The sequence below is a fragment of the Plectropomus leopardus genome, chromosome 21 (assembly GCF_026936395.1).
Source record: "Plectropomus leopardus strain MGB_pleo_1.0 chromosome 21, ASM2693639v1, whole genome shotgun sequence".
In the NCBI taxonomy this organism is placed as follows: domain Eukaryota; kingdom Metazoa; phylum Chordata; class Actinopteri; order Perciformes; family Serranidae; genus Plectropomus; species Plectropomus leopardus.
The window spans coordinates 14,430,550-14,449,934 of NC_142196.1; the positions used below are offsets into that span (position 1 = coordinate 14,430,550).

At 40.6% G+C, this 19,385-nt stretch overlaps 1 protein-coding gene across 9 annotated transcripts in view; it reads left to right on the forward strand.

The window, feature by feature from the left end:
* myripb (myosin VIIA and Rab interacting protein b) overlaps positions 1–19,385 on the forward strand; it is a 143,670-nt gene that overhangs the window by 56,934 nt on the left and 67,351 nt on the right. For all 9 annotated transcript variants that reach the window (XM_088071647.1, XM_088071638.1, XM_088071640.1 and 6 more), the window contains exon 3: positions 12,837–13,058. In XM_088071647.1, the coding sequence (XP_087927773.1) occupies positions 12,837–13,058 (222 nt within the window). The remainder of the gene's footprint in view (positions 1–12,836; positions 13,059–19,385) is intronic.

Below are 19,385 nucleotides of genomic sequence, written 5' to 3' on the forward strand. Positions count from 1 at the left end.
TTTACTCTAACTACAGGCTCTGTACAACATTTTTGTTTTGCCTGTTAGCCATGGCCTCGCCACCACGCACACACAAGAAGTATACAGCTGATCTAGAGACACACCCGCCCCACTCTCTGTCTCTCAAACTGCGACCATCAATGCTGATCAAATACAAATCAAGATTATGTTACTGCACTGGCAATTTCTTGCCAAAATGTTTCCAGAAATGTATTTTAATGCCTTGTTTTGCTGTAATGGTGAGAGAGGGTGCTTCCTGCACAATTAAAATTGAGGGCAAAAAAACGGAGATAAAACGGTAAAGCTGCACTGATCAATATAAACCAAGATTCTGTTACTGTGTTACATTTGTATTGCCTCAGATGTTTTTCTTACCGTTTAATTGTTACACAAGATCTGGCCATTGCTTTGAATGAACAAGGTCACATTATGTTACCCAACAGATGTGTTCTGGTAGTTGGAAGTTTTCTACTGTTCGAACAAAAGCAAATGCCGCAGTCCTTTTTTTTCTGGTCATGTAGCACGTATTTCAGACATATTTGCATCTTTCTACTGCAGACATGGCCTAGTTTTATGTGAGAACCTTCTTTATAATGGTCTTTAACGACTTGAAAGGAAGTTGAAAGAAAGACATTAAAGAGTTAATAGTGAGCGTAACATTATCTTAAACCAGTGGTGTTCTGATAATCTGCCCAGAAGCTGTGTGTAATTGATTCCTCTCTTGCATATAGCCTTTAATAATCGCGCTGACTTTACTGCAAAGCTGTGGGTAAACTCCACAATAAAAATGCATTCGGCCATGTCAGTATTACCACTCACAGCATATGCATGTGCTTTAATAGTGTCATCACTCTGTGTGTGCACTTATTTTGAGAGCCTAAAGTAAGTGTGGATGCCAACTTTTAAAATTATAATCAGATTATACTAATGCAGGCGATTATCGCTGCAAGTGCTGTGAAAATCTCTGCAGATCTGAATACTGTCTGCAAGACAGGTTAATTAGTGTAATACAGTGTTGGGAATGACATAGATGACTGCAGTTACAGTACATCATGTTAATTAAGTGAATTGACGGAAATGGAACAATTAATAATTATCTAGTCATTTTGTCAATTTGGTATCGAGTCTCAGCCGCACCTATAGATCACAAGCACTTCCTTCATCTTTCTCCGTGTTTCCTGCTTCATAGCTCTCACACAGACTGTGTCTTAGTGTCCCTATGGAGATGGCGCCATCACTCACAGAAACGGTCCATGTCGCATACGTCTTTTATATGTGTGCATGTGTTCATTCAGTCATGCATGTATGCCTGCATGTGTCTCTTTTCCCATAGTGTTTACTAACATGCCTCTTAGCTCAACGGGCTGGAAAGCCTGCAGGGTTGATGTGATGTATGTGAAGAGATGAAGCAGGTCTTTATGTGTGCTTGGTGATGTTGCAAGAATGAGTCCCCGTGGAAAAACTTACTGGGAGGGGAGGTGGTGTTTCCATTTTGAGGTTCTGTAGGAGGAACTCCGGCCTCAGGTATTGCTCTTGTGTCACTGTTCTCTTATGAATGTTTGCAAATATATGCACACATATTGGGCCCTTTGTTTGAGATCCCGGAGCAGAATGGCTAAGAATAAATTGCATATAATCATGCAGTAGGGCTTGCATTAGGACTTGGCTGTCACACATGAAGGAGGATGTGCTGACATTCAGGGAACTGTATACTTCTTGGATTTATTCTTGCGGTGACATTATGTGAGATCTGAGTGTATGCTTGTGTGTGTGCATGTGTATGTGTGAAATATCATAGTTCATTTAAAGTGAGGGAGAAAGAGAGAGAATGGGAGAGCAAAACCAGCAGCAGCATCATACAGGGCTCTGTTGTGGTCACCTTGAGCTTCTCATTCACTACCTGCAGAATAATAGGCTGACAGGTCAAAAGAGGGAGAAGACAAATTGAGCATAAAAAGTATCCACTGTGCCTGATATTGGATACGTATTGAAGATGAAAGAAGGGGAGAGACAGAGAACAGAGAGAAAAGAGAGCAAGCCTGTGTGTCCTCTTTATTTATGCAGTGGATGAATAAACCACACCAAGGCCACCACAGAAAAATGAACATGATTAATAATGTATGCTGTATAAATTAGCCACATTCTTTCACAAAATACGGAAAAAAAGTTAGAGCTCAGTGTCTAAAACTAGGCTGTTTTATATCAAAGTTAGATATATAAATAATGTTTTAAGAGAGCTCAAAAGAGTGAGGGGGTTGAGGATCTAAAAAGTGGTTATAGAAACTGTAGTTACAATAGCAGCACAGCTCTATAGGGAAGTCAGTGTTTGTCTGTCTGCCACGGGTCTCTTTGCTCTAGACTTAAATATCTCAACAACCACTGGATGGATTTTCATGAAATTTGGAACACAGATTCATGTCCCCCTGCGGACGATTTTTAAACACTTTGGTGATTTCCCAACTTTTTGTCTACTGCCATCATCAGGTTAAATCTTTTGCTCTAAGATGGTGAACCTGCTTAACTTTACCATGTTAGTATTGTCATTGTGATCATGTTATCATGCTGATGTTAGCGTTTAATTCAAAGTACCACAGTACTTAAGTAGAGCCGCTAGTGTGGCTGTAGACTCTTAGGGTTCGTAAAAATGTAGCTTTTTCTGCACCCTGAAATCATCTGTTTTTAATGTAGATACACAGAAGGCATGCTGAAAAGGGAGAGTAACACCATTGTGAAGTGTCAGTATTCACAGTCGCCTATTTTTCAGGTCAACATGAGTGTACCCTGGGATAATCGGAGTTCAATGTCAGGTGTAGAGAATCAACCAATCACAGCTGACGTATATCTTTCCCTCCTTATGTAAATATCAGTTTGTGGTGTATAAGGAGTTAAATTATTTCTGTGTACATGATACGGTGCTGGTTATGGCTGCTTATTAACCTCAGACACAACCTGCCTCTGCGCTCTTGAAAGTGAGCACACAGTAGCACCCAGCGCCTTTTCCAGGCGGTTAAAGACGTGGCACATGCCCGGCCCTGAGGCTACATTTAGACTGTGAGCAAAAGGGCCCAAATCTGTTTTTTTGTTTTGTTTTTTCCATAGCTATGCGAACAGCACACATCTCAAGAATTCTGATCTTTTCAAATCTTAATTGTGACATTTTCATATGTGGTCCTAAAGCAGACACAGCTCTGATTTTTTTGCAGTCTGAACAGAAATTCATGCGACTTTTATGTCACTGAGTGCCTTGCTGTGAGAGCCTTGTGAAGAGGCGCTAACAGGTGTATTTCAAAGTATCCCTTGACATCCTGAAATTTGGAATAAAATCTGTTTCCATGAAGCCATTAATGTCACAATTCTCGCCACACCTGGCTTCGACTCTGTATCTACACACCTCTGTACAGAAGTAGCAGCCATCAAAAAGCCATAATTAAAAATGTGTCTCTTTCTCCTCATCCACGTTATCATCTGCTCACAAATTTGCTGGCTTAAACTGCACATAATTTATATGCGAAACTTCAGCGGCCTCCATGTTGACCTCAGTACCACAGTTTGCTTCAACAGTTTGTTTATGCTTTTTCACATGCAGGTCAGTTCAGGACTGTGACCCGTTAACACTGGAATCTGATATTTGCAGCATTTGAAAACTAATGTGAGCAGCCAAACCTATACATTTAATCTGAGCAATAAATCCAAATTGAGCACTTAGGCTCTCAGTGTGAACGCAGCCTGAGTCTTGTTAAATGATTGCATTGTTTTACATTAGTATGCTCCCTCCTTATTCTTCCACACCTTTTATTGTATGCTGTAATATGCAGCACTGATGTTTATTCCTGCCTTCTCATCATAACACCTTGTACTGTATCCTCAGGTTTATTGCTAACTCTGCGCAAATGAACTCTTTATTCTTTTTCTCTTTAATATATAATGCCATTCTGGGTCTGTTTCCTTATCATTGGTTCTCTTGTACTTTGTGGAAATTCCATTTGCGGTTTGAGGACATTTTTTACTTTCTTTCCTCTTGGTCAAAGTAAAAAAAAAAGAAAAGTAAAAAGACCAAAGTCTTAATGTGATTAATTTATTGATTGCTGAAGGGATGTTCTGTTTCTTTACTACCTGCTGCCTTTGAGGTTTCATGAATTGTGTCTTCGGAGACTTATCTTTGTATTTTGCTGATTAATATGTTTTCATTATATTATACATTTTTCTTTATTGTTGTCATGACACTGCTCTTTTGGTCACGTATCTCTGCTTAATGGCATTTTTCATCTCATGATGACATATTCTATAAATGTACGTTTAACTTAAAAAATGCTGATATATAAATGAAAATTACTTCTTTCTGTTGTTCCAGTAAATATGAGCTATAACCTCTGTAGCCTCACAGTGTTTAGAGTAACCTGCAGGAGTAAATGGCAGAGTCCTCCAGATGTCAACCAGGAGAGTTTGGGGGAAGATGACAGGCTGCCAGGATTATATCTCTCCGTCATTTCAAGTCACTCAGCCCCTGATTTTACAGACGGCGCTGGGCAGAGAAAATTACCTTGTTGCCAGAGTCTCAGCTCAAAACTCTCCACTGTTGTCAGAGATATACTTACACGGATTTTCTGGAGTTGGCCAGAACTGCTATTTGTCAAACCTCTCATGGATGAGACGCCCTCAAATAAGTTGTACTGTGCAGTGTGAGAGGGATTTTAGCACACATAATCCTGCAGGAGAACTGGCGTTTGGTGGTGACTTTATCTTTCTTAGCCTGTTATTCAGGTGGCTGTCTGTTGGAATTGATCAGTAGATTATTCGTTTGTGACATTGGAATATTTTAACACAGCAAACAAACACGGATTTATTCCTGCACATGAAGGGAATGTCCCCTCTCCACCTCCAAGCAATATAATCTCATCTCAGCTCACCAGCCAACACCTGCACCTTAATCAACAGCTTGCCGACACTCCCAACAGCCCAACGCCAGAAACTCTACCTTGAAATTTATGACCCACGTGCCAGTCTGCCACTGCATTGCAGAGGAGAAAGAGAGTTGAGATTGTCTACAGGGCTTCTCTCTGCTCTCTTTTGGAGCTGGCATTCAAGTTGGATGAACTGTGTAACTCGGCTTCACCCAGTCGGGGTCCAAATGCAGATTTTTTGCGCTTGGATTGAGCCAAAATTTGCTCCCATTCACATTGCTTTTTTTCACCCCGGAGCAGATAAGAATTTTTCCGGCTCTAATTCACACAGGGTGTATAAAGATAGAAATGCATGCATGCATGCACGCGCATGTAACGCACTCACAGGCACATACACACAACACAGTGTATTAATATGTCACTTCAGGCCGAATAACAGCAGGAAAGGATCCCTACAGATTTAAATAAGTATTTCACCGATATAAAGAGAGTCCTCACATAAAACTAGGCCGTCTCTGCACTAAAAAGATGCAAATACTTTTGACATTGGTGCTATATGACCAGAGAAAACAGAGAAAAAGGACGCTTTTGCTAAAGAGGTAGAAAACCTACAATTAATGCATCATGTCTTACCAGACGCTCCTGCTGGTGGGTGGCACAATGTGGACTGGAATTAGTTAAACAATGGCAGCCGGCAGTCTCGTATTACAGTTAAACAGTAAGCTAAAATATGTTTCTGATAACATTTGAGATGAGAAATAACTCAGTATCAGAGTCTTGGTTTATATTTGATCAACGCTGCTTTGTTTAACCATTTGATCTCTGTTTTTTCAGCCTCTGTTTAAACTGTGCAGGAAGCAGTATGTCACCCATTTTCTGTTCACAAACTTTCGCTATTACAGCTAATTACAGTGTATAAATATGTTACTGGAAACATTTTGGGAAAGAAGCATGCAGCGAAGTAACAAAATCTTGATTTTTTTAATTCAGTCAGCACTGCCTTGTTTTACCATTTCATTGAATTTTGGTCCAAGTTTAAGAGAAAGAGAGGGGGGCGGGCAGGTAATTCTCTTGATCAGCTGTAAACTCTTTGTCTGCACTGTTCGCAGCACGGGTGGCAGAAAATGCAGAAGTACAGCCTGTAGTTTGAGCAACAGCCCAAGAGCTGGCGGAACTCCTCCAAATGACGTTTTTTATGTCATTTGGAAGAGTTTTGCCGTGGGTGGATGAGGGATATCTAGGCACTGGTTAGACGGAGAGAAATTACTACAGTTCATTCCACCCACATTGTTTTGATTAAAAGCTGGTTGAGAATCAGTGAAATATCCCTTTAGCACATGCTGCATGCATGCACGCATGCACTCAGATCAACACTGAAACAGAATAGCAACATCTTCACACTTGAAATTGCCCACTTTCAATTAAAAGCACCTTAAGCTTTCGGAAAGCCCTCGATCAATTCACAATTACCAAGTGTGTCTGGCTACTGTACGCTTGAAAATACACATCGACTCAACATCAATAAATACACACACTAGCGCTCTAATGCACACAAACCTCTCAGACAGGTGTCTCTCTGCTCCGGGGCTGTATGATTTACTGGTTTCATGGTGAACAGTGGATGCTGGTGTTGTGGGTTCCCACTGCAGCAGATGGATCAAAGCGCTGATCAAAGACTCGCTGCGATATTGTATGCTCATTTTCTCTAGGATCTTTTCCTTAGCTAAACCAACAGTGGGTTAACAAAACTCTCTCTTTTCTACAGCATACTATCTATGTTTTTTCTTTCTTGGCTGCTCTACATTCAGGGGGAAAGTCATACTATATAGAGCAAAAAGACACTCTCTCTGTGTCAGCCGGGGTATTGTCTATCCATTATTTTTGCGTGTATTAATACATATCCCCACCGTAATGAAAAATCTACCTGCACTGGAACAAAACTCCCTATGTGCTGTTAAACAGGGTTCAATTTATGCCATTTCAGATTTTAATAGTCCCTAACTATTTGCTTAATAATTACTTCCATTCCTTGTGCATAGAGCTGGCTTTCTAGGGTTATTTGGTGCATCACAAAACTTAATTTAGTATGCAGTATCATGCCTTAATGACTGGATGTTTAATTTGCAGATGCAAATAAAGTTTTACATTTCTGATCATTATTTTGATGCTCATTCATTGCTTACAAATTTGGCTAATTGCATCCCAAGAATAATCTTGTTTTTTCACCACAGTCATAATATGGCTACTGATTTCAGTTGTGTTCAGCCTTGCGTGCTCAGTGATGAATAGGCTCATGTTGTCACTTTTTCAGAGACAGTGCCAGGGCTTCAGGAAGGGACATTTTGTGGTGTTTTGTAATAAATCACAAACCACTTACATCAGATTGTTTTTGAAATTTTGTTGTTGGAGCTGTTTTCCCTCTGCTATAGAGATATTCATTTAGTTTAATCAGTCAGTTATCAATATGGTGATGCATAACAACAGTGTTTTTTACCATATTTTTGTTCAATAGTCATACGCCCTCATAAGTGACCTGCAGATTGATGTTCTCACTCCTAACTTGTCAAATATGGCAGTTTAGTCAGTGGCCCTAAGCTTCAAACTATGATGCTGTAGGTACCCCTCTAGCATCAGTTTTGGACGTGTCAGTTTCCAATTCTAAATAAGTGTACATGTTCACAGGATGAGTAGGTTTTGCCTACTCGTCATGCATGTCATGTGACGCTAACCTTAAGTGGACTATGTCTGTCTTTATGCCAAGTCATTGCCACGGATGGGTGAGTTGAAAGCCGGGTGTGTCTCATACAGACACTAAAGGGTGCCTTGTGAGTCAGTAGCAGACACCGAGCTGCTGTATTTGACTTCCTGTAAATGAGAACAGGTTGAAATATTCAACAAATTAGCATAAAATTACTTATCTAATCACAATAGTGTTTACTTTGCACCTTAGCTGATTCATCACATTGTTTTTCAGTTGTGAGTTGGTCGGCAGTGCATCAGATGAGAGCTGTAACTCTTGAGCACTGCACTGAGCAGGAGAACAGCTGCTGAGGGGCCGATACATCATTTAAAAAACACTGCAATTGTTTTTGTTTTCCTGCCAGGCTGCAGCTGGACCTCAAAATGCCATTATCTTGATTACAATTCAGGCCATTACATAATTCAACTTCACCTGGAAAACTTAAGCCTGTCTGCTGAAGTGAGAAAGAGACTAAATGGAAAGTAAGGAGCAGGAGACATGAGGAGACTCTGAAAAAAAGATCGCTAGCAGAAAGGGGAAAGTGAGAAAAGAGAAGCAGGGCAGACTTGATGGAAGATGAGAGAGCCGAGTTAATAGATCTTCAGCACAAATAATATTTGCCAGGAGTGACAGGCTGTCAGAAATACACTGTGTATCATTAAATCCACACACAGTTCTGCTACCCCGACTTTCAATAAGAAGCTGAATTGGTATTCAGCAGTGATCCCCTCTAATACCCACTGCAACCTCCATACACATTCATTTGCACAATCAATAGTTTTTAATTCAAAAGGTTTGTTTTCATGTGAACTATCAAAAAACTTTGCTGTTCTTAATTTCTTCAGAGCTACCTCAATACATCATGCTGACATTGATGCAAGACTTAAAAAAATAATTGTCTGATAAATATGTTAATTTCATGAGGATTCATATTGAGGATGGTCTCCCACTAAACCGATTATACTTGGCACATGCATATCAGATGTTTGGAGCTTTTATCATGTTTCAAAATGGCGTTGAATGGCTGCTTTTGTCTGGAGTTAACCTTGCACTGATAAAGCATTTAGCAGATGCAAAAGAGAGCAAATTGGCTTTGATCTGTGGTTAGTCACAGTTTTTCATCATCCTTATTTTTCTTTTTTGTCCAAACTGCAAGCACTGAAAGAGTAATAATACATGATTCTGGACAGTTTAAATTAAATTTTAAAATCTGTCAAACCTGTCTAGTTGGATGCATTTTCTATAGCAGTGCTGAGCTTTTTTGAACTATTTTTTTAATATATACATGGAACAATTTATCAATGAAAACCGAGAGATTAATCTATGATGTTAATGGTCATTGCAACCATAAAGGTCCCGTCCACTCAAATGTTTTTTCTTTTTTTATGTCCTCTAAAAATGTCTGACCTTGACTGTAATGGTTTGTATTTGTGCAAAATTCGTCACTTATAGAGGTGTTTTCACATTCCTCTACTGAAGGGAACGATGTCTGTGCACTTCCCTAAAGTCTGAGATTCAAACATACTCAGAATAAACCAGATTAGGTGCGTCACTAACAGGAAATCCAATCTCCGTCTAATACTGAAAACACATACAGACGGGGGAACAGATTTTGACACAACACCGGCAAAGAAACCTGTGTAAGCAGCAATCAAGAAAGTGAAAAGCAGAAGAAAAACCTGCCGTTAACAGCTTTAGTGCACGAGGCCAGATTAGGTTTATTTATTTGCACTAGTAAGAAAATACAAAATACATCCAAGAGATGCAATTTCAGTGCTGGAGAGGAAGGAAGCCTGAACAGCTTAGTCAGAGTCTTCTCCCTATTGAAGACGAAACAAAATAAGCAACAGACAAACAAACAACAAAAAAAACGAGACCATACAGAACATAAATGTCACTTGTTTGTTGTGTGTTTGTCTGTCATCCTTTTGAGAGTTTTCTTTAATTTACTTTTATATGAGAAAATCAATCCCAAACCAAATTTTATTAATGAGTTCTTAAAACCGTGTCTGAAGGTGGACTTTAGACCATTACCAAGCTGGTTGTGTCACTGAATTACAGTGTGTGTATTGAACAAGTTATATTTAATAGTGTCTGACCTTAATGAATTAATGTGTTTTTTCCTTGACTTGGAGATTAAAGTGTGAATGTTTATGAGTAAAAGCATAAAAATGAAATATGAATCAATTTATAGGAAAGGTGCCTTAACCAGCTGTGTATGTGTGTGTATGTGTGTGTGTGTGTGTGTGTGTGTGTGTGTGTGTGTGTGTGTGTGTGTGTGTGTGAGAGAGAGAGAGTAGAGAGTCTGCTGTCCTCTTCCTCTTTAATTATCACTCAGTAGTCCACTGTACAGTAAGCAGTAAATTGAGATTTCAGAAACTGATGAATGATCATCCACAATTTAGCTTAGTACATGTTTCTGGAGCTTTTGATCATATTACATGGTCTTCATCAGCAGATTGAATTTGTCATGAAATTAAAGATGTTCAAACTGATGTTTTTAATGTCAGCAGACTCTGCTGTGGCTTAGAAACATGTTAATCTCAAAACCTTCCAGCTTTTTAGCAGTCCAATCAATGTGAAAGTTTTGATTCAAACTTCTCGTAACAGGATGCTGCTAAAATATTCAGTTTCAGCAGGAAATCAATTTTAGTACAGAAGCTAAAGATGCTCTAACTTCTATTGGGGACGAAGCTTATTCATGACTAACAGCAGGCGACAAAACAATCTTTTTACAAGGTCCATTTAGCATTTAATGGCATTTTTGCAGCCTTAATTCAAAGATACCGCCAAGTATTTCAACCATATTATCTGGATCTGTGTTAATTATGTCTGTTTGAACATTAAATATTAAGAACTAGTAGCCCAAATATAAATGATCATTAACATTACACATTTCTTTAACTCTAAAGGGCACTCCGCTAATAAAGAGGGACTGCTGTTTTTTCCTCTGAACTAATCCTACCTCACTGACATCTGGATGACCTGCATGTATCTCCAGTCATGGCTGCGAGATGAGCACAGGTTTTCATGTCTCATTAACAGAGATGTGAGTTAATGTGGAGGGACGCCAGGCATGACAAATCCCCTCCTGTCCTTGGATATATGTGTATATTCGCCCACTCATTTAATTAATCGGCCGGAGCTAGCCGCCATAACTGGGCTGTTCATTAAACCTGTATCACAGACACAGAGACGTAAAATGGATCCTGATCCTTATCAAAAGCGAAGGAAATGATTTTCAGACTCTTTGAGTCATTGAAATATGAATATATGCTGCATATTTGGATGCTCTGTGTTGCATTTGTATGAACCAGGTGCTGCAGCTCAGACAAGGAGAGTCTCTTTCATGTTGCTTCGTGGTTTGTTTAGATTGTTTTAATTTGATTGGGGGCCACCATTTCCCAGCAGCTGTATGACCTTGCATGTGCAGAATACAAAAACCCCTTTTGATCATCTTTGGTGCATCAGTATCTTCAGTATGCATATGCCAACCAACGCCCTTCAACCCTCACACACACTCCGCCGATTCTCACATGACACTATATATGAAATGGTTTGTTCATCTTGTTAATATGCTGCGTCTAATGATGCATATGAAAAGCAATCAGTGAGGCAGCAGAGGATCTGCTTGAGGAGCAGCGTTAATAACTTAGGGAAGCAGGAGATTGCAATGCCCCCGCTGGCTCCACAGACACGCGTACAGTACACATAATACACACAGGAAATACACAATCTGCTGCATTCAGCAATCGGTTTTGCTATTCACTTAATTTTCCTTGGTGACTTAGTGGTTTAGTTGAGGTTAGGATGCACTTTTTTTCTGTGTAGTCTTGCACGCATCACTGCTTTCAGCGAGTTTGGGTTTTTCTCTGTATTTTTGTGTCCATGTTTTGCACATATCTGTTAGTGTATACTCTACACAGCACCTGCTCGGGATCACTGAGATGCTGTAACCTGGCTGTGTGTGGTGTATAGAAGAGCAGCTTAAATAATTTACTCACCGCCCATTCGAGCCGAACGCACTTTCACACCTTCCCCAGCAGCAACAGCTCCATCTCTGCATCTCCACTCGCGCCTAATGACATCTGATGGGCGATAGTGTAAACACGGATAAATGTGTTACTTAATCTCTTCTCCTCATTGTGCGTTATTTAAAATATAATTGACACAGGCGCAATATGCACTGATGATGAAAGGTTTATGATATAAATGCAAAACATTACATAATTTATTGCAGTCTCTGCCTATGGTGCATTGCTCAGTCAGCGCAAATCCTACCGAGGAAAAACCCCATGTGCATAATTTATATGAACAGTGAGGCCTCAGATAGCAAAGCTGCTTTGCTGGTTAACACGCTGATTAACAACTTATATTATTTAGTCTCTCTTTTGATTTGCATCAGTCGTTCAGTATCAAAACCTTACTTGACAAACGTTCTGTAATGATGCAGCAGTTGGACGAGCTATGGCTGATTTTATTTGAGTTTTCAACTAGCTTTAGTTGAGTATTTCAGTCTTTAATCCTAATAGGTCATTAGTGGGTACAATTCTCTGAGGCGTTAAGATTAGTTAGACTGTGCTGCTCTTTGGTGCCCCTTCACTGCTGTAGTTTTAAACTGTAATTTTTGGATTGAAGCCCAAACAGCTTTTCAGTACGACTGTGCAGGCTTTTCATTGATGCTGCTTTCCTCTCAGGCTAGTTTGTGTGTTGAACATGCAATCTCCAGCAAGAGAGCCTCGACTTAGCGCTATTTATGCCAATTTATTATCCTTATCCTCACAGTGCCCTTATTAACAAAGATGCTTTTTTATTTGAGGATGGAGTCGACGTGCATGCCGTGCTCTCCTCAGCTGTGTTTTGACTGATGTGGGCAAACAAGGCATGACAGGTCCTCCCAAATTGAAATGTCAGCCATCACGTTAATTCCACCAAATCAGTGTAAGAGAGAGTGGGAGAAAGAGGGAGAGTGTTTTCACCAAACCCATGACCCCTCCTGCCCTCTCCTTTTCTTCTTTTAATACCCCTTTTTTAATTTTTTATTTAGCATCTCCAATTATTCCGCATTGCCATCCTCTCCCGATTTCACGTTCTACCTCTCGACCAGACGCTCACCACATCCCCCTCTCTCTCTCTCTCTCTCCCCCTCCCCCTCCGGTCCTCTCTCTCCCCCTCTCTCCCTCTCTCGGTTTCAGTGAGATGAAGCAAGAGCTGGCGGAGGAAGGCAGCAGATGCTCCATCCTCTCCAAGCAGCACCGCTTTAACGAGCACTGCTGCATCCGCTGCTGCGCGCCCTTCACCTTCCTGCTCAACCCCAAGCGCCTGTGCCTGGACTGCCAGTACAACGTCTGCAAGACCTGCTGCACCTACAACAAGAAGGACAAAGCCTGGCTGTGCTCCGCGTGCCAGAAGGGCAGGTTAGTGTTTTCACACACATTCAAACACACGCCGGCGGCAGAGACGGGAGAGATTAGAGTAATGACAGAGGAATGAATGGGGACGGGAGATACGAGAGAAGCTGTGAATTGGTGAAGTGGAGGGCGCTGAAGTAGAGAGGGAATTGGGATGGAGAAAAAAATGTGGCATTAATGGGAGGAGGATTGAGAGTGTTGAGGGAACATGGGAGCTGAAGGAGGCAGATGTGCGGGGAAAAAGTGAATGAATGAGAGGGAACGCAGGACTTTGATGGAGTCAGAGCTGCAGGGATGGGTGGTTTGAGGGTTTTGTTTGATTTGTGTTTTGGACATCCAACTCTTACATTAATTTCTTATAGAAAAACAATAGTTTTAAGCTTTGTTTTCCTTCCTTTTTTTAACATTCCTGGTAGCTATAAAGCACAGGAGGGAGAAGACGGGGTCATTAAGGGAGGCGGTAATGAAAACGGGAGTAGAAGTGGGGAGGAAATTGAGTGAAACGTCTAAGTAATGTGTGTGTTGAGGTTAAATGACAATATGTACACTGCCGGAAAAACAGACGGAAAGAAAGATGTAGACAGGGCAGGGCTGGGGAGATGAATAATCATGCATGTATGAGTTTTTGTGAAAGATTTTTGCAAAACCTGTCAAATTTTTCTTTGCTTTCCTTTTTTAATTATAATCTGCTTGTTCTCAAATCACATCTCTGCTTACTAGATATCACACATTTATGATTTATTGAACAAAAGAAAACAATCTGAGGGAGCAGAGGAGGCAGGGGAACACACTACAGCTGTTTGAATTTGCATGTGTCTTACCCAACTGTGTGTGTGCATGTCTTTGTGTCAGTGAAGGCTGTTTGCATGTCTGTCCAAAGCCTTGGGAGTTGTTCTAGTGCCCCGACTCACCATTTGATGAATATGAAGCTTTCTCTGTGTCAGGGCAGCAAGGGTGGGGTGTTGGAAATACTATAACGCTGGAGTGTGTGAGTCAGTGGTGGAGGATTCATTGCAAAATCAATTGTGAGCTTTGGATATTGGATGAGGGAATGTGCATGACATGTATACACATCACTGTAATGTGTCTTTTTATGTGTCTATATGTTTTATTTTTCCTACCTGAGCTGGTTTTTGTGCTAATACATTCCTATAAGAATATATAAAATTATACTCCACAGCTCCTTTGGTTTGATTTCATGTCTTTGTTGGGATATTTACAGTAGAGTGCAATATCTCAAAAAGAACAGAGATGCAGGTGAGTCGATGGTGCGTTTTGGATTTTCTGCTTGTCTGTGTGCGTTAAGGTAGAGGTGGACAGAATTGCAGAGCTTTGGCCTTATTTCTTCCCCTCTCTATCTCTTTTTGTCTTTCATTGATTTTTGCGGCACGGCGTATTGAGTTAGACCCGCTGCCCCGAGTCCTGGTGTATGAGACAGGAGGGAGGAGCAGAAGTGGGAGCACAGTGAAGAGAAGGGAGGGAAAAGGGATAATGGCAGTCAAAAGAGGTGGCAAGGTTTGCATCGATCATCTCTTCCCTCACACTCTCCTTCAGTTCCGTTCTCTCCATCTCCCCTCTGCGTGTGTGCGTCTCTGCCTCGGGCGCAGTAATGTTCTCATTAGGGGTTTAGACTGAGTCACAGATGGGCCTGATGTCACAACATTGCCGTCTACCAGCAACATATAAATACAGCACTTTTCATTAGCGCATTAAAAGGGGCTTAAATCTGGTTTTAGCATGAATTACTCTCTCTCCCGGGTGGAGTCGTGTCAGTTGGAACAGTGATTTACAGCTTGCACGAGTGTTGAGCTGGAGGCAAGAGGAGCCCTGAACATTATTTTGGAAATAGCTATTAGTCGACTGTTGGAGTGGATGATTGCAAAGAAAAGGCATTGATTTGATGCTAAACAGACTGTAACGGTTGGGAAATAACGGCTGAAAGTGCTTTCTAAAAGCAAAGGAGCTGTTAAAAGAGAAGTCACTGTGTAGTACAGTATTATGGTATACCAGGTTATTTAGAAATCCTGAAGGTACGGTATGTTACTCAATACCACCATAAATAAGGCGCTTCTCTTTCTATTGACCTCATTGTATGTAGTACACAGCACGCACCACCAGAGGTCCGTTTCCGTCCTCTACTGGTGAGCACCACAACACCTAGTGGTGGAGGGATAAGTTACAGGACTGTTAACAGCCGGCGGCTAGCAACGGCACAGAGAGACTGTTGGGAATAACAGCATACTTTTTTTTTAATTCTAACTTGGTAAATTAAGAATTTATTTCAACCAAACTGGACTTGGTCATTGTTGGAACAGTGAATTTACTAACTAGATTGCTAGCAATAGTAACCAAGATGGTTTGCATGAGTTTTATTTTATTTCTGTCAAGTGTCAACAAAGTGTATTTTACGATGAGTTAATGAGGCAATAAAGCGTCATCAGTCTTCCGTGATGGAGAAAAGTTGAATTCAAAAGGTGTAGAGTTGTATTTCTCTGATTAATAAGGAAAATAAGTGTGAGAATATTACTTTAATATTTTGTGGGTTTTTATGGTGTATTTACTCGTCTGAAAAGCTGAAAGTAAGAAGTATAACACACTAATACCGTCATATACTTCAGGAAGGTATGAAATATTGCAACCCCACCAAGCCTACTATGCAGTTAATGCAATTCTAATTAAGTCTTTTTTTGTCGTATAAGAGAGAATAGATAAAAAGAATTATCGCATCAGTCAAAAAAAGACTATATTAATATTTAATATATCAGTAGATCAGTATTTTCTCCTGAATGTCAGCAGTTTTTGTACTATTTCTGAGGGAATTCTGTCGAATCTAAATGCAAAAAATCAATTCGCTAAAGGGAACAGACCGCCAAATGGTCTCACTCACATGCACCGGCTGTCCATCAACATTCACAGTGGCATGGCCATGCTGCTCACAATCCATCTTGGGAAAGCAGATTTGTAATCATTGCACACATGGACACACTCAAAGGCTAAAGTCACCCACTCACACGTGGAATGTAATGAATGCATGTACAGCCAGGCAGATGCAAGCCCGCAAGCACACAAGTGAGCTCATATGTCGATTATGTGACGGTTAATTACATGTAAGAGCAGATGTAGTTGCAATGGACTCTGTCATTGATCGGTAGAAGGTTTCGGTTTTTGTCAATTGATTTGAGATGTTTGCGTGTTGATGACAGATGGTGTGTAAAAAGAAAAGACTCAGTGAATCAGCAGCTTTGTCATAACACCATCCTAGCCTTGTAAATCACACACACACATGCAGCAAACACAGCTTTCCCTCCTGAGCAAGCGGGACAAGCATGACCATTTGCAGTCTGGTAGAATTAACAGCATCCTCAGCTCTCGGTCAACAAGCACTACACACACGCACTCTGCACAGTCACACATTTACCCACCACGCACACACAGCAATGGTTCGATGAGAGAAGTCAAAACATTTTTAGTGGGAACTGAAAAGTCATTTTTTGTCTTGTTTTGGCTCCACAGCCAAAGCAGTGGGGAGAATGTTAAAGGGGAGCGCAGGAGATGAAGAGAGATGAAGGTCAAGAGCGAGAGGAAGAGGGGGGAGGGCAGGAGGATGAAAACGATTAGAAGAGGGAAAGGCAGAAGAGGAAAGTACTTGTCCCAATTATCTGAGAGAGAAAATGCCATTAAATTCTTCTTTTGTTTTGACTCTCACATCGAGCTGTTCCTCTTGCCGTTTTACTTCTCTGCTTCTCCCTGTCTTTTCCATTCTTGACATTTTTATTTTTCAGTCCATTTTATATTCTAACACTCCTTCTCTCTGCCTCATCCCTACTGCTCTCTACCTGATGAAGTCTTCATTTTTCACATTTACATTTGAAATACTGCACCTCTCTGTGCTTAATCTGCAGAAATGGGTGGCTTTGTGCCTGTCTGTGCAGTCTGCAGGCCATAGAATGATGTACCTACAATACGTGTGTGTGTGTGTGTGTGTGTGTGTGTGTGTGTGTGTGTGTGTGTGTGTGTGTGTGTGTGTGTGTGTGTGTGTGTGTGTGTGTGTGTGTGTGTTAGATAACAATACACTAAAGTGACAAACTGTTCCTACCACTTTATGGCTTTCATAATCTCACCCTAAAGCATGACTACGAGGAGATTATGGCATCTGCTGCAGACCTATACTATACTGTAAACACACACGTCTACACACACACACACACACACACACACACAAGAGGCTTACTGTAACACAAGCACATGCACATTACATATCCAACTGCACACACCCTTTCAGGGCATTTTAATTCAGTTAAATTACTTTTTTTTTGCATCAAATCCCTTTTTAGATATTGTAATCAAGGTTATTTAATTCCTCATGCATGGAAGCACATCATTATACTGTGTGCATTGCACAACTGCAAACACTGAATAAAGAGCCGCACTTCAACTCTCCGTCCACATAAACACAGACATGCACACACTGCTGCAGTTAAAGTTCAACATTAACCGTCTGTCGTATTTTAAGTCTGAGCGAGCTCCGGCGCTGTCATGGTGGTGTAAGCACGTAACTGACAGGCAGCCACACGCACAAAAGTCCACATTTAATTATTTGGTTGGTTCTTTGCGATGGAACTGCCTTCTTTTAAAGGCCAAGCAGGAGATGATTGGCTCTGCAGCCTCAGGCCAAGAGCTGACAAGTGCGTACTCTCTAGTCGTAGTAGAAGCTTAGCTTACTGTAATGGTTTGCTTAACGTGCAGCTGCACTAACAGTTACAAATATCACATGCATGTCATATCCATTTATTGTCACAACAACAGCCCCTGTCACTTCCTCTGAGAGACTGAACATTTGCTGTTTATTTTTACAGAGGAGGAGAAGTGAATAGGGTTTTTTACCATATCAACAGGATTCATATTTCACCAAACAAACTGACACAGGACAGTGTGTACAGTGGTGATAATCCAGGTGTTGATCAGCATCATTTGTGACCATAGACTTGAAAAATCCTGGTTTTGTTTTCCAGGCCTAGAAAAGTCATGGAATTAGTACAAACTGTTGAAAGTTTTGAAAAAGTAATGGAATTTTATTTTGTGTAATATAAATGATTGTGTGGATAACATCCACATAATGTAACATAACAGCAAATTTATTATCTTTAAGTTAGCGGTTGACATAATGTAGCTCTAATGTGTGTCGACTTAGGGCTACATGATCTGCAATAGTGTTTCATCATCGACATTGTCATGCGCAATAGTTGCATTGAAGTATGTGCAATGTCAACTAAGGCAAATCAACTCAAACAACGAATACGCTGCTTTGACACACAGTTCTCATTACCTATGACTTTTACCAGCCGAGCCTTGCCCTCTAAGACAGGTTACGTGTATTTGTGACGCAGTGTGGCACACTTGTTGTGGGAAGCGAGACTCTCTTGTGGCTGGCAAGTGAGGCAGACACAGCGAAGTGCATTTTTCCAAAATCGAAATTGTATCATGGGTCCTTGAAAAGTCATGGAAAATTTTCGAAATTTTGTCCATTAAATTGTGCGGCAGCCTTGTTAATCTTTTTAATTTAAAACATGCATTAGAGGCTATGAGATGCATAACATTTGCAGCATCACATATGTAGGCAATTTTGGAGTTTTTACTGTTCAGAATCTTTCCCATTTCCAACCTTGTCATCATTTTCACTTTGTTTGAATAAATCGAGTTGCGGCTTCATGCTGTTTTCTTGCTGTCCATAAAGTTTAATACTGAAATCCTTATAAGGAAAATAGATCCTATAACTCTTAAGTTTATTTGGCCAACAAAGCCAGCATCCTTTTTGGCAAAGCTACTACTAATTGTAATAAAAACTACTTTTTGGGAAAGTTAACCCTTTGAAACCTGAGCAAATTGGCTTAATTTAGAGGTTTAAATGCTTGTGGAAGACATCTGAACACAGCACAAGAAAACAGATGTGAATCCAGGTGTTAAAGGGTTAAATGTTAACAAGCTAAAGATGCTCTAACTTCCATTTCACAAGGACTTTGAGGCTTCCATACACAAGTATGCATTTCAGTGTGTGTTTCTCTTGCTTATATGTATGTACATTTCATGCAAATGACTATTTGTTTTAATCTCTCCAAATGAGCTCACAACAATTGCAGTCAGTGTGTGTTTATAAAGACACCGGCGCTCAAAACTCCATGAACTCTTGTTGCTGTCAGACAAGCACCTGCGGCTAGGAGAGGCAGAGAGTCACAGTGTGATCTTTTTCTGTCCTCCTTGCGGGGGTATTTTTATCAGTGCGGGTGAGCAAAGACTAGTCTTAGACAGGGAGGATCTGCCCTACAGCACCGGGCT